At 52.7% G+C, this 27,459-nt stretch overlaps 1 protein-coding gene across 12 annotated transcripts in view; it reads left to right on the plus strand.

Moving 5' to 3' along the window:
• The first annotated feature begins 492 nt into the window (after positions 1–492).
• Positions 493–27,459, plus strand: part of LOC135324163 (lens epithelium-derived growth factor-like) — a 117,010-nt gene continuing 90,043 nt past the window's right edge. The window contains exons 1-5 of one of the 12 annotated variants that reach the window (XM_064499794.1): positions 493–689; positions 1,219–1,314; positions 2,728–2,804; positions 5,836–5,974; positions 9,021–9,137. In XM_064499794.1, coding sequence (XP_064355864.1) covers positions 603–689; positions 1,219–1,314; positions 2,728–2,804; positions 5,836–5,974; positions 9,021–9,137 — 516 coding nt within the window. In that variant the 5' untranslated portion in view covers positions 493–602. Of the gene's footprint in view, positions 690–1,148; positions 1,315–2,727; positions 2,805–5,835; positions 5,975–9,020; positions 9,138–27,459 lie in introns of all 12 variants that reach the window. The other 11 variants (XM_064499801.1, XM_064499792.1, XM_064499793.1 and 8 more) reach the window with 11 other exon arrangements.

Genomic DNA, 27,459 nt, shown 5'->3' on the forward strand with positions numbered 1-27,459 from the left:
CTACGGCCAGTATGTCACAACCAGTGTCTGGGATGGAGAAGTTGCTAGACGAACATTGCAGCATCTAGATGTGTTCACCGTCTCTTCCCTCCTACTTTGCCTGAACACAGCCACTGCCACCTCCTCTAGAGAAGTGCTTCTCTTTCCCCTATTCCCAGCAGTGCCAGATACAACATCCCCTCCTCCCCCTCCCTAAGCAGCAGCCGCGAAAGGAGGAATGAATCATTTCATCTGCTCTAAAGGGGAAGAACACGAATCAGGGTCTCTCTCTTTACCTACTCTTACGCAAGAAGACAATATCACTTCTTTCTTATCTCCTTTAGCCTCTTACACACCCACACGAGGAGGGATTAAACTCCTTTTAGCAGGGCTTGCTTATTTTTTCTTTCTCTTTTTTTGTTTGTTTTTTTCCCCCCTCCGGTTGGTATCAACCAGCTTTTCAGAGGGAGGGAACGCAGTGGTATTTTCTACTGCAGGCTGAAGTAAACTGTGGGATTGGACATAATTGTAGTAGAGAGTAGAACACGAGACCGCAATGGTTGAAGCTACGGGGGAAGGGCAAGTGGAATTTTGTTCCTCCACCCCTTTTCTTGTTCTGGCGCATGCGTATACGTGTGGGGTGGGGACAGATGGTACGGCGGGAGCACTGTTGGCCTTGGGGAAGCTTTAGTGGAGGGGTGTGTGTATACGTATGTATAGATATATAGTGCGTATGTATTTATGTATAAAAGCACATATCGTATACGTGGTGTGTGGTATTGGTTACATGGGAAAGGGTAGTGAGAGAGCACGAGCGGGGGTGGGCGCATATTATGCGATTGTAAGGAGGGTGGGGCGAGGCTTGGGGGGGGTTGCAGTGTGCGGGCGGAGGGGCGCCTTGGGGTCGGAGATGAGGTTGGGGACTGCCTGTGCTAGAAGGGTGGGTGTGTAGATGCATTTGGCAGGCTGGTTTCAGCGTCCCTCTTCTAACTAGAAGGTGGGCGGGGAGGGGAGGGTAGTGGCATGGCGGGGTGTTGGGGGTGGGGTGGGGGCTGCCCTTGGTGGAATGCTCTTCTGGCATCCTTTCCTTCTTCCTATCCCTTGGTGTTTTTGTGTGGTTTGTGGTTTTTTTTGTTTTTTTGTTTTTTTCCCCCCCTCCCCTCTGGCAGTGGGACCTCGGCGGCTGGGACAGAAGGTACAAATCCTTCCCATCCCCTTGACCCTATCGCCTGGTAACAGCAGGCGTCGTGTCGCTGTGAAAGCATGAGCCGAGATTTCAAACCCGGAGACTTGATCTTTGCCAAGATGAAAGGTTATCCCCATTGGCCAGCCAGGGTAAGACACCCTCTCCTCCGTGTGCAGGCTGCTGCTGCCTCTTTACCTGCCCTTTTTTTCCTCCTTCATCCTTATTTCCTAGTCTCCTTTTTTGCTTTTCCACTTTTGTGTCGAAAGGAGTGTTTTCAGACACCTATAGAGAAGAAAACAGATAAATCATGTTGTGCCTCTATTCACCTGTGTGTGTGGGGGCGGTAGCACTGCTGTTGCTGAAAGTGAATTCTACATCACACTGCAGATCCCACACTGGTTTGCTCTTGGCTTACGGTGCTTTGTAAGTCTCTCTTTTTTTTAACATATAGCGCTGTCTAGTAGTTGTTAGCTGTTGTTAGGTTTTTTTTTTTTTTTTTTTTAAGTTGGGGAAGGGATACTAGAATTCTCTATGCAAAGATATGTATTAGTTTTGTGTCAAAATCAAGCAGTACTTTTTTGAGAGTCTTAAAATACTGAAATGAATTCATTAATAATGTTTTGAGGAGGAAAAAATCCTATTGGACTTTGTATTTATTTCTTTAAAGCTTTCTGTATGTCTTTTTGTGAAATGTGTAGATATTTTTAAATAGATAAATTGATACTCTGTTTTTGTGATAAAGCAACAAAAGCTCTTGAGTTTTTGCATAATTTAAGTTCATTTTTAGAAATGAAGACTGCTATACCAGTAGCACAACAAACTGTGAGACTGTGCAAGAACCAAATGGTACAGAAATGATCCTTTCTGACAACACCCCCCCCCCCCAAAAAAAAAAAAACCACCCTTAAGTTATGGTAGGAATACCCTTTACTATTAAACAGTTAACTTTTCCTACAGCTTTTTCTATAGAATAGGTTGAGGGAGTGAGCATGTGAGAAGTCTCCTAGTCCTCTTTCCTGTTCTCCCTGCTCCCTTGAAGACCGATGACAAGTTCACTACTTTACTTGAGTTGGTTGTGGGATCCTTAGATAAAAGGCTCATTAACAGAGGTTTTGCAAAGATGGTGTTGGATTAAGAATCATTTTAACAAAAAATGTTAATAACCTCTATATTTTTCATAATGTATGACATTTGGGCTTGGGCAAGTCATCAGTTCAGTATGGGGGACAGGAAGTGTTGCTATGGGGTTGTGGTGAGGAGGATGTGGTATTTGGGAGGGAGGGATTGAATGCTACTTTTTACCTATAGTCCATCCTTTCTCTCTCTTCTTTTTTCTTTTTTGTAAATGGTAACTTGAAAAGTGTTGATGCTATTTTCTGTTGTAATACTCATTAATATTCTTTTTTCTTTTGTGTTTTTTATATATAATCCTTGAGACCCATTTTGTTTACTCTTCTACTTTTTCTATAGTATTTTGTTTCTTCAATTTAATACTTAAGAACAGTCTAGGGGGAAACACTTAATTGTTACTAAACTTTAATTCTAGTCTCTCTTTCCCTTAGGTGGACGAAGTTCCAGATGGAGCAGTAAAACCTCCTATGAATAAAATGCCTATTTTCTTTTTTGGCACTCATGAGACGTAAGTCCTTTAGATTAAAGGGCGTGTTGTTTTCACTGCAGGATGTCTTGACAGTAACTTAACAGCTTGCCTCTATGTAGTGCATTTGAAAACTATATGATTCAGTAGCAGACTATCTTTTCTTAAATTAATCTCTAGTGGTAAGATAGGCAACTTTCTTTCCACATTTGCTGTGAAATGGTGTGGTTATAGTCTACTATTCCCTTCAACATGCACTTTCTCCTACTCAGTAAAAAAGCAAGATCCTACCCAAAGTGGTATGATTGACATTTTTCTTTCTTTTGTAAGAGGTTTTTAATTATAGTCCTGTGTATCCTCAAAACTTTGTTCTTAAGGAAAATGAAATAAAGCTGACAACTATGGAATAAGCAGCATTTGAGTCCCTTTTTTTTTTTTGGGGGGGGGGGAGAAAGGGGGAGGGAATATTGAGGAAAAAGTGCAGAGGTGCATTTGAAGCCCAGTGTCTCACCCCAGTTAGCTTCATGCCAGCCACCCTGTGAAATATCCAAGAAAGATGAATATTTTTGGCAACACTAACATTCTGCAATGAAATGTAACATTTGCTTTGAAAGGACTCTGCTCTCCTGCTTTTAAATGTTTTTATGCTGTTCTCTGCCAATTATAGTGAAAGGTGTCATATTACTTCATAATATTGTTCTACTGTAGATTGCAGAGATCTTTAATTCAGTGTTAGATTTGCTGCTTGACTTATGGGGGGGGGGAAATCCTAACACTTTTTATTCCCACTTTTTTAATAAACTGCAAATGGTATTGTAAAGCAGGTCATAGAGCTAGAAGCTGTCTGTACAATTGTTCCATTTTTTGTGCAGCTTGCAGAAAGCTTTTTTTCTCCTTCGTACCATAAAAAAAATCTAAAAATCTCTTTAAACTGGTACTTTCTACCTATCTTTAAAAATAAATCATGGTAGAGAAAATACAGTATTATGATGTATTAAAAAGAAAGCATAATCAGCTGTCACTGAGATTAGTTTCTACTTGACTCTCTTTAAGAAGTGACTTCTCTGTCAACAAGTTGTGTGCACGTTTGGCTCCTATAACCATGCATTTCTTTCACTGTTCTCATCTTTCCATAGAGCTTTATATAGATGCAGTTCTTTTTTTGTGGGGAGAGGAAGGAAGGTTTGAATTCTTTCTTCACCCCCCCCCCCTTTATTCCTTCTCCTGCCCCCTCTTTTTTTCCCCCTAGAGACTTGCAACCCTGGAAAAACGCTTCCTTTTAGGGCAAAGGAAAGAAAAGAAGCAATGTTTCCTCTCTCCTCTGGTCTGTTTCCCCCCCCCCCCCCCCCCCCCCAAAGCTCTGGTTAAGTAGGCTTTGCTGGTTGCAAGTGCATGGTTCCTTGACTGGGTGCTCTCTAACCTTCCTCTGCAGAGATGGGTGATAGCCACTGTGATAGATTAGGCTGTGCATAATTAATACTTTTACTGCTGGAGTAGGAAATGCTTAAGCTTTCTAGATGAGTTGCAGCTTCTCTTTTTCTTACCCAAATGAGTAGGGGGTAAGTTTCAAACTATTTCAGAAAACCAGTAGCATCATCTTTGCAAGCAATTGGGTCTTAGATTTATACTTTGTCAGACAGAGCTGGGTATATGCACAGGGTGAAAATGAGAAGGTAGGTCACTGAGGTTTTCTGTTTTGCTATTAACAGCAGGTGGATTGGTACTATGAAATCCTAACCCTAGAGGATGTGGGAGTACAGCAGAAACTCCACGTGCCTTGATGTTCTGCAATACAAAGCAGAATATTGGTGTTTAGCACTTTATTACCTTGTTTTCCTAGCTTAGAAAAATAATAATGTAGATGCTGCAATTTGTGGGAAAAGGTGCTAGTCTAATAGTTTCAGTTGTGCAACTTGCACTACAGATAAAATATATGGATTTTGGGGTGGTGGTGGGGAGTTTCTTGCCTGCCTGAGGGAAGGCCAGTTTCTGTAGATGAAGACAAAGATAAAAAAGAAGCACTTTTAAGCCCTAGATATTGAGAGTAGATTAAATAAGATGTTTTTTCTTTTCACATCCCTTTTATGAATAGGGATGGCGAAACTTAAAATAAGGAGCAATTTAACACTTTTACTAGCTCAATAAAGAAATAAAATTATTGAATATTTCTCTCTTCACACTTAAACTAGAAAAAGCTAATGAATTAAAAATCAGAATATCCAAAGAAAATTGGAAGTTTATTTCCAACTCTGTACCACCTCATTTCAAACCGTTATCATAAGCAAAGTTTTTATAGGCCTTTTTAAGTAGCTTTGAACAGCAAAATTATCATTTTCCTTGATAAGCTGCTTTTCCTACAGATATACAAGATACTTAAAGGCAAAAATGTTGAGAACCTATTTCTTCAAGCATTTAATACAATTGTGAATTTTTTCTTCTGGCTTTCCATGTCTTTCAGGATAAACTGAATAGCATTCTTACAAAGATCTAGGCAAACATTGTATCCCAACTTTGTTTTGTCATTCCAGATGTAATAAAGATTTCTCTTGTGTTTTGTCTTTTAACTGCATTGTTTTTAATTTAATTTTGAAAGCTTTTTCTTTAGTTTGAAGCCATACCTTCTTATACTCTTACTCATCTTGTGTTGCTTTCAGGATTTAAGGAGTCTTTATTTCTCCACATTTTAGCTTGGTTTGCTAAGGAAGCAACTGCTCTTTCCGTGTATCAGTCAGTTGCTCAGTTTTTAATCTTTCTGTTTGGCAGTGGCGGGTTGCTCTGTCAGTTGCAATCTTAACGAGGCATAGTATTGGATGTTTCTTACCCGGGCACTCAACACCTAGGAGAGAGGTGTGTGTGGTAGAAGTAATGGAAAACTGGGGTTGTCAAAAGGCAAAAGTTTAGAAGACTTAAGATGCTTCAGTAGCAGCACTTTGTGCATTACAGAATATCACTTCAGATGCCTCAGTAATGAATATTGGTTTTTGATAATACCTGGTGCTTTTATGTTAATTTGAAAAGAGTAGCAATTTTAAAATGTGATGTTTCTGGTAACTTGTGTTTTAATCTCTTGAAGGGCATTTTTGGGACCAAAGGATATATTCCCTTATTATGAAAATAAAGATAAATATGGCAAACCAAATAAAAGAAAAGGTTTTAATGAGGGATTATGGGAAATTGACAACAATCCCAAAGTGAAATTCTCTCATCAGCAGGTAAGTGATTCAGAGTCTGCGAATACTTCAATCTGTGTTGTCATATTGTGAAAAAGCAATGATGGCTTAGCTGCTATAGAGGAATAATTTATTGATCTGTGTCATTGACTTGCAGGTTGGACTAATGTTGCTATTGTTGTTTACAATTGATCTCAAATTTTCAGCAACATAAGTAAAGATGGTTCTTTTTATATAATTGGGGATGTCATTTTACTATAATGAAGTTCAGGAGGGATCGTGTTAATAGTTTCAGAGCATAGGGCTAAAGTTTTTAAAAGTTGAATGCTTTTTATAATATTGCTCTCTCACAATGCATATCAAGTTCTAAACATCTTAATTTTTAAATGTGCCTGTATAGTATCTTTGCCTTTATGGAGCGTTCATTCTTACTTCTTACCTTCTAAGCTGCAAGTATTTGCTCTCCACAAATACCCTGTAGCATTTCAGTATGTGATATCTTAGTGTACTGTATCTTCCTTCTTGCTTCTAGTTGTTGGAAGTAATTCTACATTTCCTTCTTACCCCCCCCCCCAAAAAAAAAAAAAACAAAAAAACTTTCGCATAGCCCGTTTGAATCAATCCTTGTCTGTCAGTGATCCCTTGTTTCATATTCTTCTGGTAAACCTTTGAGGCTTAAATTATAGCCATCCATCCATCAGAAGTCCCAAAGTTACTCTAAAGACAAGGAAATTGGCCTCTTCCTGCTTATTTTGTTTCTACTTCCTTGCTCAGAACATCCTAAAGGCAACAGGCCATCTGTGTGGACGGTACTTTATACAATGGACCTTGATCACAAACTAGGACCTCTAGATAATACTGTAGTACAAATAACAAAAATCGGCCTCTCTGAATGTTCCTCACTAGTTTCATGTGAAATGTTAGATATCCTTTTTTGCATTGGTAATCTCTGCTTCACAAGACTTCTTGCTACTATATGCCTAGCTTAAAGGAGAACATGGCTAAAGAAGACTGTATTTAAAAAAAAAAAAAATCAGCATACCTCTTCACCATTTCCTTGTGTAGTAAAGTTGTAGGAATTTCAGTTCACACTGCAGTAGCACCCAGCAGCCCCAGTCATAAACCAATACCTATATTGTATACAACTGGAGAATAGAAAGATAACCTTTACAACTGAAGATGAGACAATGGGTGAACAGAGTATAAAGAAACATGGAAGGATGTTCATCAGCCTGATGGGCAGTATTCTTTGCACCTGGCATAATTAAGTTCAGTTGTGTTTTTGAGGGAGGGTTGTGTTTTTTGTTTTTTGTTTTTTTTTCTCTTCCCTCTTCCCTCCCCCTTCCTTCTTAGCAGGAGAAGGGAAATAGGTGAAGTAACAATTTGATGCAAGGTAGTCATGTAGTTTTATGGATGTTTATGGGGAAGCTTTTGCTCATTTTAGGGGCAGCATATAAAAAAACAAAAATGGTTGAAAGTAGCAGAGGCAGAAGCTGAGACCTCAGTAGCTGATGAGGAGGGGTACAAAAGAGGGCAAATATAGACAGTGAAAGATCTTGAAAGTTGGAGGCATGTAGCTTCTCATGGAGATTGAAGAGTCAGTGGAAAAGTGATGTGGACAAAGTGATAAGCTAGGAAAATTAGATTTTTCCAGTAATATTTAAAGTAGGTCTATGTGTTATGGCCAGCCACTATGTTGCAGTAATCACTACGTGTGGTTATGAGTAGACTGACAAGGTTTTTAGCTGTGGTGTTGGAGAGGAAAAGATGCATGTTAAAGATGTTTGATCTACATATAAATTCCTAGTTTTTAAAAATCTCACCTACTCAGAAGAGGCACAGTTTGTGGGACAGTGGCAGGGAAGACAATGTAGCTGTCACCAGTGTCTGGAAAATTAAGGGTGAGTAGAGAACTCTGTGTCTGGCCACATGCAGAATAAGTTGATAGTGGGATATTCAGAATGAGATCTCAGAATAATTGAATTTTTAGTTTGGATATGAGATAGGCTTAGATTAAAGGGGCATGACTTATCAGCCATTCATATGGAGGAATTAATTGTTCACAGATTTTTTTTTTTTTATTTAATTTTAATTTAATTTTTTTTAATTCCTTCCTGGGCATACTTTGTCTTGGTAAGTCTTTGAGAGCTTCATTTTACGTTCAGCTAACAGAAGTAGCTACAATGCTACAAAGGCAATATTTATGCTTTGCGGACGTTGCTTGTAATTCTTAGGGAGGTGGAGGATAGAAGGGAGGTTGTGGCTTGGGTTTTAATCTAGAATCACTGTCTCAATGGGAGGAAAAAATTAAGAGTTGAGGGAGTTCTGCTGATTTTAATATTGAGAACACTATCCATAAAGTAATGGAATTAAAAATAGTAAGTTTGCCTTCCCCTGCTCTACTTCCATGTCTTTTTACTTTGATCTTTTAGGCTTTTGAAATATTAATCTGCTCATGTTTTCAGGAAAAGAAAAATTGCTTTCTATGCTCACTTAGGATTGACAGCTAATTTAAAAAATGGACGACTTGGCCAAGCAGAAGCTCAACTGTGCTTTTTAGGCATTGTTTAAAAGAAAAATTGGACAAAAGTTTTAGGTAGTGGATATTGGCTTCTTGCATTTGTTGGTGACAATTGGCTTTATTGCATTTATAGATACATACAAAAAAACCTTGTAGAATTTGCCTTATGTTCAGTGCTGTTTGGAAAAGGTACCCTGTGTTGAAATTGATTTGTAACTTCATCTCTTGGGCAAAGATCTTGTCAAGTTGTGTTTGACTCGGAACTCTTCCGTTTCTTAAATTGCACTTCAGAAAATGTTCCCCTGCAGTATTTGTAGTCTGAATATAAGTTGCTGTTAATGCATGAGAGGTTGAAAGTTAGATAATGAAAATACTCTCACTTCTCAATTTAAATTGAGAATTATTAAATCAAATAAGACATTTTAATATTCTTGCAGCTTTAACCAGAGGTTACTTAGATCTTCAGATACTTATGGATGACAGTGCAAATTTTAATATGTGTAGTTAATATTTTTCTGTAGTTTGGGAAGGTATTTAAATTTCAAGTGTGATGTTTTTGTATTGAAGTCCCATCCAGCTGTTAAGAGTGCTATCAAAGAAACTGTTCGTGAAAGTTGTCAAGAGTTTACTGAGGGGAGTGAAGAAAAAGGAGGAGCCAAAAGGAGGAAGTCTGTTATTTCCAAAGTGAGTGACTAAATGAATTAGGTTTGTTTTATTGGAAAACCTTTTAAGTTAAAAAATGTATTGCCAAATTCACATGTACTTTAAACTAGCAGTGTGTTGGTGTTGTGACTGTTGTCTTTTACTTATTTTCAGGCTTGAACATTATAACGTTTTTGTCCTTCTGTAGTGCTTTTAAGGTGTAAATATTTTTGAAACTGAATTTCTTTACAGATCTATTTTTCAAAGTCAGAATACACATATAACTTATACAGCATTTTTAGCTAAGGGAAAGGGGAAATGATTGTCAAGATTTAGTGTTTCACAATTTCTTTTTGAAGGCTGTTTAATAGCTTGAACAGGTAGGGCTCTTCCTTTAGTTGTGACATCTTTTTTTCTGAAAAATCTAAAGCAATATTAGATTTTTGTCTAGGTTAAGAGTACTCTATTTTTCACTAAATATATATATGTTTTAAAAGTCAATTTAAATTACTACACAACTCAATATGAATGCACATAGAGTTTTTAATACTTGTATCATTCTTTATTGGGAAGTTTCTATCAGTAATTGGTATTTACTACCTCATGTAGACAGAGTTTCTCTTTTGGCTTGCATATGTGTGTGTTATCTTAAAATTCTACTGATACTAGATTGTGTCCTTTTAAAATATATTGTACTTCAACTTAAACTATATTTGTCTGAAATGTCTACTGTTTATTGCTGCTGTATGTAGCCTCTACTACAACGGGGGGGACCTTTCTACTTCACTGTGCATTTGATGTTACAGTGTAACAAACTTCTATAGTTTTACATCCTTAAATGTTTAGCTCTGTTCATGTGATGTATGCACTCACACACACATATGTACACAGAGTATGGAAGATGTGTGCTGTCTCTCTTCATGAAGGTGTTGATGGTATGTGTGTTTTAAATAATCCTAAAATCGCAAAACTAGGATGGTAGTGAGGATGGTGCTGATAAATCTGTAGTATCTAAGTTATGAATAATTCATTTCTGGAAACTACTATATTACAGGATATCAGTGTCCTTTTATTTTAGGTGTTAAACTCTTTCGACAATTTTAGATGCTACATTGTTGTTAAGAACTCTATTGTTACAATGAGTTGGTAGTATAAAGGAGACTGTAGGTATGTCAGGATTTCTTATTTTCTAGATTCTCTCCCAACTTCTTGTTGCTTTGAGTTTTCCTTAATTGAATGTTTTCAACTCCTGTTTTTTTTAAGGTCAGTGTGACTTGGCTTCCCTCCTATGCATTAGGAGCACAGTTTGATAAGTAACTCTTTGTTAGCATTACTTAACCTGTTGCTGCTGCTCTTTCTTGCCATTGTATGGTGCTGATACAAGCATTTGTTCACTGGTGTGAGGAGCTGACCCTGCTTTTGGGGGTGGGGGGAACAAAATTTGTTTTTTGTTTTTTAAGCTGGACTGCTTCACTGGGAAGCTGCGCAAAAGCTTGTGCAGTGCTGGGGATGGTAATGGGCTTAAACCCACACTTTTTCAAACTGTCCCAAGTTGGCGCTGCCAAGGGAAAGAAGCAGAAGTACATGAAGAGCCCTTTAAATGAGAACATGGAATGATAAGAGCCTGAGGGGGCTCCTTTACATAGGTCTCTACAATTAGTCTTTTAATCAGCTAATCAAAGACAAGTTAAGGACCAGATGTACTAGTTGTGTGGCTCTGGTGCTGCAGCTCACTCTGGATGGTGCTGGCACTACGGCTGGTGCTGGCTCACTATGGGGCCCGCTCTGGCTCTGGCTGGCGCTGCAGGCCCGCCCTGCAGTCGCTCTGCAGCTTGCTCTGGCCCTGCATGTCGCCGTGCGGTCCGCCTTGTGGTCTGCCCTGCGGCTCGCTCTGGCCAACGCCAGCTCCGCGACTCACCCTGTGGTTGCCATGTGGCTCGCCCTGTGCATTGCTGGCTCCGCAGCTCGCTCTGGCCCTGCAGTCGCTCTGCAGCTTGCTCTGGCTCTGCGGCTGGCTCTGGCCTTGCGCGTCGCCCTGCGGTCCGCCCTGCAGTTGCCCTGCGGGTCGCTCTGGCTGGCTCTGGCTCTGCGGCTGGCTCTGGCCCTGTGCGTCGCCCTGCAGTCGCTCTGCAGCTCGCTCTGGCTGGCTCTGGCCCTGGGGTCCACCGTGTGGTCGCCCTGCGGCTCGCACTGGCCCTGCGGGTTGCTCTGGCTGGCGGTCGCCCTGCGGCTCACGCTGGCCCTGCGCGTCGCCCTGCGGCTCACACTGTAGCTCGGTCTGGCACTGCACCTCGCCCTGTGCGTCACCCTGGGGTCTGCTGTGCGGTTGCCCTGCGGGTCGCTCTGGCTGGCGCTCGCTCTGCAGCTTGCTCTGGCTCCACGGCTCACGCTGCCCTGCAGTCGCTCCACGGCTCGCTTTGGCTGGTGCTGGCGCTGGCCCTGCGCATCGCCCTGCGGTTGTTCTGCAGCTCGCTCTGGCTGGCTCTGGCCCTGTGGTCCGCCGTGTGGTCGCCCTGCGGGTCACTCAGGCGCTATCTCTGCAGCTTGCTGTGGCCCTGCGGCTGGCTCTGGCCCTGCACTTGCTGTGTGGGTCACCCTGCGGTCTGCCCTGCACTCGCTTCGCGGCTCGCTCTGGCTGGCTCTGGCCACGCGGGTCGCCCTGCGGCTCGCTCTGGCTGGCTCTGGCCCCACGCGTCGCCCTGCACGTCGCCCTGCACATCGCCCTGGGGTCTGCCATGCGGTCACCCTGCGAGTTGCTCTGGCTGACGCTGGCTCCGCGGCTGGCCCTGCAGCTGGCTCTGACCCTGCACCTCGCCGTGCAGGTCGCCCTGCAGTTGCTCCACGGCTTGCTCTGGCCCTGCGCCTCGCCCTGTGGTCGCTCTGCAGCTGGCTCTGGCTGGGTATGGCCCTGCACATTGCCCTGCATGTCGCCATGCAGTCCATTCTGCGGTTGCCCTGCAGGTCGCTCTGCCTGGCACTCGCTCTGCAGTTTGCTCTGGCTGGCGCTGGCTCCACACCTTGCTGGGGCCCTGCGGCTGGCTCTGGCCCTGCGGCCCACCCTGCGGCTCGCTCTGGCTGGCTCTGGCCCTGCAGTCGCCCTGCGGGTCACCCTGCAGGTCGCTCTGGCTGGCGCTCATGCTGCAGCTTGCTCTGGTTGGCGCCGACCCGTCGTCCTGCAGCTTGCTCTGGCTGGTGCTGGCTCCACAGCTCGCTCTGGCTCCGTGACTGGCTCTGGCCCTGCAGTCTGCCCTGCAGCTTGCTCTAGCTGGCTCTGGCTGTGCGGTCCGCTCTGCGGTCACTCTGGCTGACGCTGGCTCCGTGGCTCGCTCTGGCTCCGTGGCTGGCGCTGGCTGGCCCTGCGGCTGTCGCTGGCCCTATGGTCGCCGTGGGGGTCGCCCCGCGGTCTGCCCTGTGCTCGCTCTGGCTGGCTCTGGCTCTGCATCTCACTCTGGCTGGCTCTGGCTCTGTGGCTGGCTCTGGCCCTGTGGGTTGCCGTGCGGTCTGCTCTGCAGTCACCCTGCGGGTCACTCTGGCTGGCGCTTGCTCTGTCTCTGCGGCTGGCTCTGGCTCTGAGCCCTGCTCACCGCTCGCCATGTGGGTCACCCTGTGTGTCGCTTTGCGGTTGCCCCGCGCTGGCTCTGCGGCTCGCTCTGGCTGGCGCTGGCTCTGCGGCTCGCTCTGGCCCTGCGGGTCGACCTGCGCATCACCCTGAGATTGCTCTGTGGCTTGCTCTGGCCCTGCGTGTCGCTCTGTGGTCCGCTCTGTGGTCCGCTCTGCAGTCACCCTGTGGGTCGTGCTCTGGCTGGCGCTCACCCTGCAGCTTGCTCTGGCTGGCACTGGCTCCATGGCTTGCTCTGGCCCTGCGGCTGCCTCTGGCCCTGCCTGTCGCCCTGTGGTTTGCCCTGCGGGTTGCTCTGGCCAAAGCTGGCTCTGTGGCTCGCCTTGGCTGGCGCTGACTCTGGCTCTGGCTCTGCGGCTGGCTCTGGCCCTGCCCATCGCCCTGCGGGTCGCTCTGGCTGGCGCTCACTCTGCAGCTGGCTCCACGGCTGGCGCTGTCTCCACGGCTGGCTCTGGCCCACCGCCTCGCCGTGTGGTCTGCCCTGCGGCTCGCTCTAGCTTGTGCTGGCTCTGGCCCTGTGCGTTGCCCCCAGTCTGCCCTGCAGTTGCCCTGTGGCTCGCTTTGGCTGGCGCTGGCTCCGTGGCTCCCTCTGGCCATGCGGTCTGCCCTGCGCTCGCTCTGGTTCCGTGGCTGGCTCTGGCCCTGTGCGTCGCCCTGCATGTCACCCTGGGGTCCACGGTGCGGTCGCCCTGTGGGTCGCTCTGGCTGACGCTGGCTCTGCGGCTGGCTCTAGCCCTACACGTCACCCTGCGGTCCGCCATGCGGGTCGCCCTGTGGTTGCTCCACGGCTCGCTCTGGCCCTGCACCTCGCCCTGTGGTCGCTCTGCAGCTCGCTCTGGCTGGGTCTGGCCTTGTGCATCGCCCTGCGCGTTGCCATGCAGTCCGCTCTGCGGTCGCCCTGCAGGTCGGTCTGCCCGGCGCTCGCTCTGCAGTTTGCTCTGGCTTGCGCTGGCTCCACACCTCGCTGTGGCCCTGCAGCTGGCGCTGGCCCTGTGGCTCGTTCTGGCTGGCGCTGGCCCTGTGGTCGCCCTGCGGGTCACCCTGCAGGTTGCTCTGGCTGGCGCTCACGTGGCAGCTTGCTCTGGTTGGCACTGGCCCATTGCCCTGCGGCTTGCTCTGGCTGCTGCTGGCTCCACAGCTTGCTCTGGCTCCGTGACTGGCTCTGGCCCTGCGGTCTGCCCTGCAGCTTGCTCTGGCTGGCTCTGGCTGTGCAGTCTGCTCTGCGCTCTGCCCAGCTCTGCCGCTTGCTCTGGCTCCGCGGCTCGCACTGGCCCTGTGCGTCGCTCTGCGGTCTGCCCTACAGTCGCTCCACGGCTCGCTCTGGCTGGTGCAGGCTCTAGCTGGCGCCGGCCCTGCCCATCGCTCTGCAGCTCGCTCTGGCTGGCTCTGGCCCTGTGGTCCACAGTGTGGTCGCCCTGCGGGTCACTCTGGCTGGCGCTCTCTGCAGCTCGCTGTGGCCCTGCGGCTGTCTCTGGCCCTGCCCTTGCTGTGCGGGCCGCCCTGCAGTCTGCCTTGCAGTCGCTTTGCGGCTGGCTCTGGCCGCCCCTGCGGCTGGCTCTGGCCATGCGGGCCGCCCTGCGGCTCGCTCTGGTGGGCTCTGGCCCCACACGTCACCCTGCATGTCACCCTGGGGTCCGCCGTGCGGTTGCCCTGCAGGTCGCTCTGGCTGACGCTGGCCCTGCGGCTGGCTCTGGCCCTGCACGTTGCCCTGCGCCTCGCCCTGCGGTCGCTCTGCAGGTCGCTCTGGCTGGGGCTGGCCCTGCGGGTCGCCCTGCAGCTTGCTCTGATTAGCACTGGCCCGTCGCCCTGCGGCTTGCTCTGGCTGGTGATGGCTCCACGGCTCGCTCTGTCTCCGTAACTGGCGCTGGCCCTGCAGTGGCTGTATGGGTCGCCCTGCGCTCGGCCCTGCACTCGCTCTGGCTGGTGCTGGCTCTGCATCTCGCTCTGGCCCTGCAGGTCGCCATGGGGTCCGCTCTGTGGTCATCCTGCAGGTCGCTCTGGCGCTCGCTCTGCAGCTTGCGCTGCCTCTGGCTGGCCCTTTGGCTGGCTCTGGCCCTGCGGTCTGCGCACCGCTCACCGTGTGGGTTGCCCTGCGCTCGCTCTGCAGCTCACTCTGGCTGGCGCCAGCTCCGCGGCTCGTTCTGGCTGGCTCTGGCTCTGCAGCTGGCTCTGGCCCTACGCGTTGCCCTGCGGTCCGCTGTGCAGTCTGCCCTGCGCTCACCCTGTGCGCTGCTGTGCGGTCTGCTGTGCGGTTGCCCTGCGGGTCGCTCTGGCTGGCGCTGGCTCCAGGGTTGGCTCTGGCTCTGGTGCTGGCTCTGGCCCTGCGGTTGCCCTGTGGCTCGCTTTGGCCAGCGCTGGCTCTGCGGCTCGCTCTGGCCCTGCACGTCACTCTGCTGTTGCCCTGCAGGTCACTCTGGCTGCTGCTCACTCTGCAGCTTGTTCTGGCTCCACGGCTCGCGCTGGCCCTATGCGTTGCCCTGCGGTCCGCCCTGCAGTCGCTCCGTGGCTCGCTCTAGCTGGCGCTGGCCCTGCGGTCGGCCCTGCGGTCGTTCTGCAGCTCGCTCTGGCTGGCTCTGGTCCTGCGGTCCACTGTGTGGTCACCCTGTGGGTTGCTCTGGCTGGCGCTCCCTCTGCAGCTCGCTGTGGCCCTGCGGCTGGCTCTGGCCCTGCGCTTGCTGCACGGGCCACCCTGCAGTCTGCCTTGCAGTCGCTTTGCGGCTGGCTCTGGCCGGCCCTGCGGCTGGCTCTGGCCATGCAGGTCGCCCTGCGGCTCGCTCTGGCTGGTTCTGGTTCCATGGCTGGCTCTGGCCCTGTGTGTCGCCCTGGGGTCCGCCGCGCAGTCGTCCTGCAGGTCGCTCTGGCTAACGCTGGCTCTGGCCCTGCGATCTGCCGTTTGGGTCACCCTGCGGTCACTCCATGGCTCGCTCTGGCTGGCGCTGGTTCCGCGGCTCACTCTGGCCCTGCACGTCGCCCTGCGCCTTGCCCTGTAGTTGCTCTGCAGCTCGCTTTGGCTGAGTCTGGCCTTGCGCATCGCCCTGCATGTCGCCATGCAGTCCACTCTGTGGTTGCTCTGCAGGTTGCTCTGCCTGGCGCTCGCTCTGCAGGTTGCTCTGGCTGGCGCTGGCTCCACACCTCACTGTGGCCCTGCGGCTGGCTCTGGCCCTGCGGTCCGCCCTGCACGTCACCCTGCGGTTGCTCTGGCTGGCGCTCGTTCTGCAGCTTGCTCTGGTTGGCGCTGGCCCGTCGCCCTGCGGCTTGCTCTGGCTGGTGCTGGCTCCACAGCTCGCTCTGGCTCCGTGACTAGTTCTGGCCCTGTGGTCCGCCTTGCAGCTCACTCTGGCTGGCTCTGGCCGTGCGGTCCGCTCTGCGCTCCGCCCGGCGGTTCGCCGCATGCTCCGCTCTGCAGTCACTCTGGCTGACGCTGGCTCTACGGCTCGCTCTGGCTCCATGGCTGGCACTGGCCCTGCGGTGGCTGTATGGGTCGCCCTGCGGTCTGCCCTGCGCTCGCGCTGGCTCTGCATCTCGCTCTGGCTGGCGCTGGGTCTAGGGCTGGCTCTGGCTCTGTGGCTGGCTCTGGCCCTGTGCATCGCCCTGCGGTTGCCCTGAGGCTCGCTCTGGCCATGCGCCTCGCCCTGGGGTCCACTGTGCAGTTGCCCTGCAGGTCGCTCTGCCTGGCGCTCGCTCTGCAGTTTGCTCTGGCTGGCGGTGGCTCCACACCTTGCTGTGGCCCTGCGGCTGGCTCTGGCCCTGCAGTCTGTCCTGCACGTCGCTCTGTGGCTCACTCTGGCTGGTGCTGGCCCTGCGGTCGCCCTGCGGTTCACCCTGCCGGTTGCTCTGGCTGGCGCTCGCTCTGCAGCTTGCTCTGGTTGGCGCTGGCCTGTCGCCCTGCCTGTCATCCTGTGGCTTGCTCTGGCTGCTGCTGGCTCCACGGCTTGCTCTGGCTCCGTGACTGGCTCTGGCCCTGTGGTCCACCCTGCGGTCCGCCCTGCGCTCGCTCTGGCTGGCGCTGGCTCTGCATCTCACTCTGGCCCTGCGTGTCGCCCTGCGCCTCACCCTGCGGTCCGCCTTGCAGCTCGCTCTGGCCGTGCGGTCCGCCCCGTGGTCCGCCATGCAGTCCGCTCTGCGGTCGCTCTGGCTGGCGCTGGCTCCACGGCTGGCGCTGGCTCCACGGCTGGCTCTGGCCCTGCACATCGCCCCGCGGTCGGCCCTGCAGTCGCTCTGTAATTCGCTCTGGCCCTGCGCCTTTCCCTGCGTGTGTCGCCTTGGGGTCCACTGTGCGGTTGCCCTGCGGGTCGCTCTGGCTGGTGCTCGCTCTGCAGCTTGCTCTGGCTCCGCAGCTCGCGCTTGCCCTGAGCGTTGCCCTGCTGTCCGCCCTGCGCTCGCTCTGCAGCTCGCTCTGGCTGGCGCTGGCCCTGTGGCTGGCGCTGGCCCTGTGGTCTGCTGTGTGGTCGCCCTGCGGGTCGCTCTGGCTGGTGCGCTCTCTGCAGCTCGCTGTGGCCCTGTGGCTGGCTCTGGCCCTGCGCTCGCTGTGCGGGCCGCCCTGCAGTCCGCCCTACAGTCGCTTCGCTTCTCGCTCTGGCCAGCCCTGTGGCTGGCTCTGGCCATGCAGGTCACCCTGCGGCTCGCTCTGGCTGGCTCTGGCTCTGGCTCTGGCTCTGGCCCTGTGGTCCACCGCGTGGTTGCCCTGCGAGTCGCTCTGGCTGGCGTGCTCTCTGCAGCTCGCTGTGGCCCTGCAGCTGTCTCTGGCCCTGCCCTCGCTGTGCGGGCCGCCCTGCAGTCCACCCTGCAGTCGCTTTGCGGCTCGCTCTGGCCAGCCCTGTGGCTGGCTCTGGCCATGCAGATCGCCTTGCGGCTCGCTCTGGCTGGCTCTGGTCCCGGGTGTCGCCCTGCACGTCGCCCTGGGGTCCACCATGCGGTCGCTCTGGCTCTGGCTGGCCCTGCGGCTGGCTCTGGCCCTGTACGTTGCCCTGTGGTCCGCCGTTCGGGTCGCCTTGCGCATCACCCTGCGGTCGCTCCACGACTCGCTCTGGCTGGCGCTGACTCCGCAGCTCGCTCTGGCCCTGCATATCGCCCTGTGCCTCACCCTGCAGTTGCTCTGCGGCGCTCTCTGGCTGGCTCTGGCCCTGCGGTCTGCCCTGCACGTCACCATGTGGCTGGCTCTGGCCCTGCGGTCGCCCTGTGGGTCACCCTGCAGGTCGCTCTGGCTGGCGCTCACGCTGCAGCTTGCTCTGGTTGGTGCTGGCCCATCGCCCTGGAGCTTGCTCTGGCTGGCGCTGGCTCCACACCTCGCTGTAGCCCTGCGGCTGGCTCTGGCCCTGTGGTCTGCCCTGTGCGTTGCCCTGTGGCTCGCTCTGGCTGGCGCTGGCCCTGCGCCTCGCCCTGCAGTCGCTCTGGCTGGCTCTGGCCCTGCGGTCACCCTGTGGGTCCCCCTGCAGGTCGCTCTGGCTGGTGTTCGCCCTGCAGCTTGCTCTGGTTGGCGCTGGCCCGTCGCCCTGCCCGTCGTCCTGTGGCTTGCTCTGGCTGGTGCTGGCTCCATGGCTTGCTCTGGCTCTGGCCGTGCGGTCCGCTCCGTGGTCCGCTGTGCGGTCCGCTCTGCGGTCGCTCTGGCTGGTGTTGGCTCTGCATCTCGCTCTAGCTGGCTCTGTGGCTGGCTCCGCCCGGCAGGTCGCCCTGTGCATCGCCCTGAGATTGCTCTGCAACTCGCTCTGGCTGGCTCTGGCTCTGCAGCTGGCTCTGGCCCTGCGCGTCGCCATGCGGTCCGCTCTGCAGTCACCCTGCGGGTTGCACTCTGGCTGGCGCTCGCCCTGCAGCTTGCTCTGGCTGGCGCTGGCCCTGCTGCTGGCTCCATGGCTCGCTCTGACTCCGCAGCTGGCTCTGGCTGGCCCTGCGGCTGGCTCTGGCCCTGCTTGTCGCCCTGTGGTTTGCCCTGTGGGTCGCTCTGGCTGAGGCTGACTGTGCGGCTCGCCCTGGCTGGTGCTGGCTCTGCTTCTGGCTCTGCGGCTGGTTCTGGCCCTGCATGTCACCCTGCGGTTGCTCTGCAGCTCGCTCTGGCTGGCTCTGGCCCTGCCCGTCGCCCTGTGGTCACCCTGCCGGTCGCTCTGGCTGGCGCTCGCTCTGCAGCTTGCTCTGGCTGGCCCTGGCTCCGCCACTCGCTCTGCGCCTCGCTTTGCATGGCTCTGCGGCTCGCTCTGCAGCTCGCTCTGGCTGTCTCTGGCCCTGCGGCTGTCTCTGGCCCTGTGGTCCGCCACGTGGTTGCCCTGCGAGTCGCTCTGGCTGGCGCGCGCTCTGCGGCTCGCTGTGGCCCTGCGGCTGTCTCTGGCCCTGCCCTCGCTGTGCGGGCCGCCCTGCAGTCGCATCGCGGCTCGCTCTGGCCAGCCCTGTGGCTGGCTCTGGCCATGCAGATCGCCTTGCGGCTCGCTCTGGCTGGCTCTGGTCCCGGGCATCGCCCTGCACGTCGCCCTGTGTTAAAGAATAGCGAACTGAAACTGTCTAGAGGTATCCGCTTAGCACAACTTTATATAAAACTTGCTTAGCATGAGTAGCTAAATTTGCTGAAGCCTTAGGCCGCACTTAGATAAAATAATGAACTTTTACTTAGTCCAGTAAGAAAAGGGCCTCAGAGCTGGTTCCAGCTGGGAAGATAAGGAAGCTACAAGCAGTCTGCATTCCTGTGTCTCACACTCCGAAAGGGAGGGTGTCAAGGCTTTGAAATAAGACCAGTGCAGGGCATTAGGACCTTGAGGGACAAAGCTTCCCCTCACTGCTGGGGCAGTGATAATTGTTATGATTTGGAATCACCTCCTCCTCCTCCTCAGGACCTTAAGAGACAACGGTAAGACCCAACAAGAAACGAAGGTACAACCGTCAGCAGAAACCGCAACAGTAAAAATAAGGGAGAAAAGCAGCCTGCCTGGGAACAACGACGAGACCCAATAAGGAGCAGGAGACCCCAGACCTAAAAATTACTATTGGTCTGAACTACTGCGTGAGGGGTGGGAAACTTAATTTGAAAAAGCTATAATTGTCCAGGGATTTCTTTGTTCGGGGTCCCTCTTCGGAGGCACCCAGCTCGAGCTGTAATTACTGCACGCGCGTCATTAAAATTTAATTATTTAATTTGCTTTGATTTGGCTCTGAACTTTGCTTGCGGGAACCTAGGGTCGGACCCTGTTATGGTGGCCAGCAAGCCTAATTTCCATAACACCTGGGGGCTGCTGTGCGGTTGCCCTGTGGGTCACTCTGGCTGACGCTGGCTCCGCAGCTGGCTCTGGCCCTGCCTGTCGCCCTGTGGTTCGCCCTGCAGGTCCCTCTGCCTGGCGCTCGCTCTGTAGTTTGCTCTGGCTGGCGCTGGCTCCATACCTCGTTGTGGCCCTGCAGCTGACTCTAGCCCTGTGGTCTGCCCTGTGCGTCGCCCTGCGGCTCACTCTGGCTGGCGCTGGCCCTGCACCTCGCCCTGCAGTCGCTCTGGCTGGCTCTGGCCCTGCGGTCACCCTGTGGGTCCCCCTGCAGGTCGATCTGGCTGGCGCTCGCTCTGCAGCTTGCTCTGGTTGGTGCTGGCCTGTCGCCCTGCCCGTCGTCCTGCAGCTTGCTCTGGCTGGTGCTGGCTCCACGGCTTGCTCTGGCTCCGTGATTGGCTCTGGCCCTGCAGTTCCACCTTGCAGCTCGCTCTGGCCGTGCGGTCTGCTCTGCTCTCCGCCCGGTGGTCCACCGTGCGGTCCGCTCTGCGGTCGCTCTGGCTGGCGCTGGCTCCGCAGCTCGGTCTGACTCCATGGCTGGTGCTGGCCCTGCAGTCGCTGTACGGGTCGCCCTGCAGTCCGCCCTGCGCTTGCTCTAGCTGGTGTTGGCTCTGCACCTCGCTCTAGCTGGCTCTGTGGCTGGCTCCGCCCGGCAGGTCGCCCTGTGCATCGTCCTGAGGTTGCTCTGCAGCTCGCTCTGGCTGACTCTGGCCCTGCGCGTCGCCGTGCGGTCCGCCCTGCAGTCTGCTCTGCAGACGCTCTGCGCTCTGGCTGGCGCTCTCCCTGCAGCTTGCTCTGTGGCTTGGTCCGGCTCGCTCTGGCTCGCACTTGCTCGGTGGCTCGCTCTGTGGCTTGGTCCAGCTTGCTCTGCCTTGCTCTGGCTCTGCGGCTTAGTCTGGGTGGCTCTAGCTCGCTCTGGCTTGGTCTGCCTCCCTGTCGCTTGCTCTCGGTCTGGCTTGCTCTGGCTCAGTGCTTCACTCTGCGGCTCACTCTGGCTCTGTGTCTCTGGTTGGCTTGCTCTGTGCCTCGCTCTGTGCCTCGGTGGCTCGCTGTGGCTCACTGGCTCTGTGGCTCGGTCCTGCTCTGCGGCTCGGTCCATCTCGCTCTGGCTCTGCGGCTCGCTCTTGACTCTGCAGCCAGGTCCGGGTGGCTCGCTCGGTGCCTCGCTGTGGCTCACTCTGGCTCTGTGGCTTTGTCTGCCTCACTCTGGCTCTGCGGCTCGGTCTGCCTCACTCTGGCTCTGCGGCATGCTCTAGCTCTGTGCCTGGCTCTGTGCCTCACGCTCGCTCTGCCGTTCAGTCTGGCTCACTCTGGCTCGCACTTGCTCGGTGGCTCGCTCTGCTGCTTGGTCCGGCTCGCTCTGGCTCACGCTCGCTCGGTGGCTCGCTCTGCCGCTTGGTCCGGTTCACTTTGCAGCTTGCTCTGGCTCTGCGGCTCGCTCTGCCTCACTCTGCAGCTGGCTCTGTGCCTCGCTCTGGCTCTGCAGCTCGCTCTGGCCCTGCTCTGGCTCATGGCTCGCTCTGCGGCTCGCTCTGCGGCTCGGTCCGGCCCTGCTCTGACTCGGTGGCTCGCGCTCGCTTGGTGGCTTGCTCTGTGGCTCGCTCTGGCTCGTGCTCACTCGGTGGCTCGCTCCGCCTTGCTCTGCGCCTCGCTCCGCGGCTCGTTCTGGCTCTGCAGCTGGCTCAGCACCTCACTGTGAGGCTCCCTCTGGCTCTGTGCCCTGCTTTGGCTCTGCGTTCTGCTTTGGCTCTGCGTCTTGCTCAGGCCCTGCTCTGGCTCGTGGCTCTCTCTGCGGCTCTCTCTGCGGCTCTCTCTGCCTCGCTCTGGCCCTGCTCTGCCTCTGCGCCTCGCTCTGTGGCTCGCTCTGGCCCTGCTCTGGCTTGTGGCTCGGTCTGGCTCGCGCTCGCTCAGTGGCTTGCTCTGCGGCTTGCTCTGGCTCACGCTCACTCTGTGGCTTGCTCTGCGGCTTGGTCCGGCTCCCCCTGCCTTGCTCTGGCTCTGCGGCTCAGTCTGGGTGGCTCTGGCTCTGTGCCTCTCTCTGGCTCGCTCTGCCTCAGTCTGCCTCCCTGTGGCTTGCTCTGGCTCTGTGGCTCAGTCTGGCTCTCTCTCTCTCTGCAGCTCGGTCCCGCTCAGTCCGGCTCTGCAGCTCGCTCTGCGGCTTGGTCCGGCTCGCTCTGGCTCTGTGCCTCGCTCTGTGCTTTGCTCTTGCTCGGTGGCTTGGTGTGGCTCGCTCTGCGGCTTGATCCGGCTCACTCTGCCTCGCCCTCACTCTGCGGCTCACTCTGGCTCTGCGGCTCGGTCTGGGTGGATCTGGTTCAGTGGCTCGCTCTGCCTCACTGTGGCGCTGTGCCTCGCTCTGCCTCACTGTGGCTCTGTGGTTCGGTCTGCCTTGCTGTGGCCCGCTGTGGCTCGCTCTGCCTCGGTCTGGCTTGCTTTAGCTCTGCGGCTCGCTCTGGCTCTGCAGCTAGGTCTGGGTGGCTCACTCGGTGCCTCGCTGTGCCTCGATGTGGCTTGCTCTGGCTCTGTGGCTCAGTCTGCCTCGCTGTAGCTCGCTCTGGCTCTGCGGCTCGCCCTGCGGCTCTCCCTGCAGCTCGGTCCGGCTCGCTCTGGCTCTGTGCCTCGCTCTGTGCCTCGGTGTGGCTTGCTCGGTGGCTCACTCTGTGGCTCGGTCCGGCTTGCTCTGGCTCTGTGGCTTGCTCTGCAGCTTGGTCCAGCTCAGTATCCCTCAGTCTGGCTCGCTATGTTCTGCGTCTCGCTGTGCCTCGGTCTGGCTCTCTCTGGCTGTGCAGCTCGCTGTCTCTTTCTCTCGCTGTCTCTCTCTCTCTCTCTCACTGCGTCGCTGTCTGGCGGTCTGTTGCTGTCTGGCGGTCTGTCGCTGTCCGTCTGGCCGTCGCTGTCTGACGCTGCCTGTCACTGTCTGTCTGGCCGTCGCTGTCTGTCGCGGGCTGTCTGTTGCTGGCTGTCTGGCTGTTGCTGTCTGGCTGTGGCTGGTGCTGGCTGTCGCTGGCTGGCTGTCGCTGGCTGGCTGTCGCTGGTGCTGGCTGGTGCTGGCTGTGGCTGTCTGTCTGTCTGTCGCTGTCTGTCTGTCGCTGTCTGTCTCACTGTCTGTCCCTGGCTGGCTGTCGCTGTCCCTGGCTGTCGATCGCTGGCTGTCGCTGCCTGTCGCTGTCTGGCTGGCTGTCGCTGGCTGTCTGGCTGTCGCTGTCTGGCTGTTGCCGTTGCTGGCTGTCTGCCTGTCGCTGGCTGGCTGTCGCTGTAGCTGGCTGGCTGCCCCTGGCTGGCTGTCGCTGACTGGCTGTGGCTGTCTGTCGCTGTCGCTGTCGCTCTCTGTTGCTGTCTGTCGGTCGCTGTCTTTCGGTCGCTGGCTGGCTGTCGCTGGCAGTCGCTATCTGTCTGGTTGTTGCTGTCTGGCCGTCGCTGTTGCTGGCTGTCTGGCTGTTGCTGTCATTGGCTGTCGATCACTGGCTGTCGCTGGCTGTCCGGCTGTCGCTGGCTGTCTGCCACTGTCGCTTGGTGTCTGTCTGTCACTGTCTGTCGCTGGCTGTCAGTTGCTGGCTGTGGCTGTCTGTCTGTCGCTGGCTATTGATCGCTCTCTGGCTGTCGCTGGCTGTCGCTGTCGCTGGCTGTCGCTGACTGGCTGGCTGTCACTGTCCGGCTGTCGCTTTCGCTGTGTCACTATTTGTCGATCGCTGGCTGTTTGGCTGTCGCTTGCTGTCTGTTGCTGTTGCTGGCTGTCGCTGGCTGTCTGGTTGTCACTGTCACTGGCTGTTGCTGGCTGTCTGGCTGTCACTGGCTGTCGCTGGCTGTTGATCGCTTTCTGTCGCTGGCTGTGTTTGGCTGTCAGTTGCTGGCTGTGGCTGTCTCTGTCGCTGGCTATTGATTGCTCTCTGGCTGTCGCTGTCTGGCTGGCTGTCGCTGGCTGTCGCTGGCTGTCTGGCTGTCGCTGTCTGGCTGTCGCTTTCGCTGTGTGTCGCTATTTGTCGCTTTCTGTCTGTCGCTTGCTGTCTGTCGCTGTTGCTGGCTGTCGCTGGCTGCCTGATTGTCACTGTCACTGGCTGTTGCTGTCTGTCTGTCTGTCGCTGTCTGTCTGTTGCTGTCGGGCGCAGACTGCCAGGCGCAGGTGTCGGGCGCAGGCTGGCTGTCAGGCGCTGTCTGTCGCTGTCCGTCCTTCTTTGTCGTTGTCCATGGTTCTCTGTCACTGTCCGTCATACTCTGCCGCTGTCTGCCACTGTCTGCCGCTGTCTGCTGTTCTCTGTCACTGTCTGCCATTCTCTGCCGTTCTCTGCCATTCTCTGCCGCTGTCTGTCGCTGTCTGCCGTTCTCTGTCGCTCTCTATCGCTGTCTGTCCATGTCTGCCGATGTCTGTCCATGTCTGCCGTTCCCTGTCCATGTCTGTCCATGTCTGCTGTTCTCTGCCATTCTCTGTCCATGTCTGCCATTCTGTGTCGATGTCCGTCCATGTACACGAATGTCCGTCCATGTCCGTGAATGTCTGTCCATGTCTGCCATTCTCTGTCCATGTCCGTCCATGTCTGTCGCTGTCCGTCCATGTCTGTCCATGTCTGCCATTTTCTGCCGTTCTCTCTTCATGTCTGCCGTTCTCTCTCCATGTCTGTCCATGTCTGCCGTTCTATGTCTGTCTGCCGTTAAATGTCCATGTCTGTCCATGTCTTGTCCATGTCTGTCAATGTCTGTCGGTCTGTCCATGTCTGCCGTTCTCTGTCCATGTCTGCTGTTCTCTGTCCATGTCTTGTCCATGTCTGCCGTTCTCTGTCCATGTCTGTCCATGTCTGCTGTTTTCTGTTGGTCTGTCCATGTCTGCCATTCTCTGTCCATGTCTGTCCATGTCTGCTGTTTTCTGCCAATGTCTGTCCATGTCTGCCGATGTCTGTCCATGTCTACGGTTCTCTGCCGTTCTCTGTCCATGTCTGTCCATGTCTGCCATTCTCTGTCGATGTCCGTCCATGTCTGTGCATGTCCGTCCATGTCTGTGCATGTCCGTCCATGTCTGCCGTTCTCTGCCATTCTCTGTCCATGTCTGCCATTTTTTGTCGGTCTGTCCATGTCTGCCGTTCTATGTCCATGTCTGTCCGTGTCTTGTCCATGTCTGCCGTTCTCTGTCCATGTCTGTCAATGTCTGTGTTATGGAAATTAGGCTTGTCGGCCACCATAACAGGGCTCGACCCTAGTTCTCGAAGCCTTTTGAGGCGTACTATTACTTTCCATAGTCTTATGTATAATATGATCATAAGTAACAGGCATAACACAGACAAACTTAACACAGCTGCTACTGAGTTGAACACGTGACCACAAATCCCTGTTGCAGTTGGTGACCATCCTAGAAGAGTTTCCCAGCCATGATGTTCTCTATCCTTCTTTATCCTTTCCAAGATGTGGTGTATCTCTTCCACATCATGATGAATGGTGATTAGAGTTTTTTTGTCCATTGTTTCGGGTGCGTTCTAGCAGTCGACGCAGGTCATCACATTGTAGTAGTTTCTTCACCAGTGTGAGATTCATTCCAATGGGGGTAGGTAGTAAATTTTGGGTCAATGTATAATTAGATTGTAACAATTGATAAGATCTAATAGGAGCTGAATAATTAAAGTTGCATCCCATAATTTTGGGTAAAGTTACAAATACAAATATTTGAGTAATTAATTACTTGTATCTACAACAATGTTATCTATGAATATAAGATTGCAAAGTGTTCTTACACATACACATCCTTTTTCAACATATACAAGTACAGTTCAACTCTAACAGCAAAATAAGAACATAGTATGACAGTATATGGCCCGTTCCATTTAGGTTTTAACTTGGATTTTTGTGAAAATACTTTAACTAAAACTTCATCCCCAGGCTGTATACCAGGCACTTGTATTTCAGGTGGTGTGGATTGATATCATTGAGCATTTATTTATTTATTTATTTATTTAAAAGATTATCAAACCTTTTTTGCATACTTAGAACATACTGGGTTAGTCGTTCATCTCCGTCTAACAGGCTGGTCTTAGCTGGAATAATAAGTCCCTAGTATAGCTAAATGTCTCCCGAAGAGAATTTCTGCTGGTGTTAGTCCTATGGGTTGCCATGGGGCATTTCAAACATCCCATAGAGCTAAGTTTAATGCTTCTGGCCATTTTAGGCTGGCATGTGTACATATTCTTGCTATTTTTTCTTTTAATGTTCTATTCATTCTTTCTACTTGTCCTGAAGATTGTGGGTGATAAGGGGTACATACATAGATTTTTTTTTTATTCCTAATGATTTATATAATTGAGTGATTATGCTTGCCATAAAATGGACACCCCTGTCTGAATCAATGGCTTCTGGGACCCCATACCTGGGTATGAGTTCTTTCAGTAAGGCTTTTACTACTCCCTCTGTGTCAGCCTTCCTTGTTGGGAAAGCTTCTACCCAGCCTGATAACTGATCTGCTATCACTAACAAGTGTTTGTACCCATTGGCAGAAGGCATATCCGCATAATCTATTTGTACCTTTTGGAAAGGGAAGTAGGCCCATGGTTGTCCCCCTAATTCTGAGCTTGGTTTGCTACTTAAAAACTTCTGGCAGGTCAGGCAGCTATTCATTATTCTTTTTGCAGCCATATACATTCCTGGAGCGGCCCATAGTTTCTGTACCTCATTAGCTATTGCCTTGGCTTCCCCATGAGCTTTATCGTGAAACCACCTAGCTATAGTAATTACATAGTTTTTGGTAGAATTGGTTTTCCTCCAATTGTCCATATTCCATCATCATTTTGTTTTGCTTCCCACTATTCCCATTGTTTTTTTTTTTTTTTTCCCGCTGAGCAGTCCTTTTCATACATGGTTTTGGGGTCTATTAAATTTGGCCACTCACTTTGGTTCATCCTTGGAACTGCCCCCATACATTCTCTCGGAGGTTGTCGGGCTGCAGCTTTCACAGCAGCGCCGGCTAAAGCATTTCCTCTACTAATTTCTGTAGTGTCTTTAGTATGGGCTGGGCAGTGTATTACGGCAATTTCTTTGGGGCAGTTGGACTGCTTCCAGCAAATTACGTATTTCTTCTCCATTAGCTATTTTCTTTCCTGATGACATAAAAAATCCTCGTTCTTTCCATAACATCCCTGTTACATCAAATACTCCAAATACATATTTAGAATCGGTATAGATATTTACCCGCAAGTTCTTACCTATTTTTGCTGCTTGGGTCAATGCTATTAATTCTGCTCCTTGAGCACTTACAGACGGAGACAAAGGATTAGTCTCAAGTACCTCAAAGATGTTAGTGACAGCATAGCCGCAGTGGTGCCTTCCGTCCAAATAATAGGATGATCCATCTGTAAACAGAACTAAGTCCAAGTTTCCCAAAGGTTCGTCTTTAAGGTCCTCCCGGGGCTTGCTCGAGCTGACGATCACCTGCTCACAGGAATGATGCGGCTCTCCATCCTCAGGTAGAGGCAGTAGCGTTGCTGGATTTAAGATACTGCATCTCTTTAAGGTCACATTATCTGCATGCAATATT

The sequence above is a fragment of the Dromaius novaehollandiae genome, chromosome W (assembly GCF_036370855.1).
Source record: "Dromaius novaehollandiae isolate bDroNov1 chromosome W, bDroNov1.hap1, whole genome shotgun sequence".
Lineage (NCBI taxonomy): Eukaryota > Metazoa > Chordata > Aves > Casuariiformes > Dromaiidae > Dromaius > Dromaius novaehollandiae.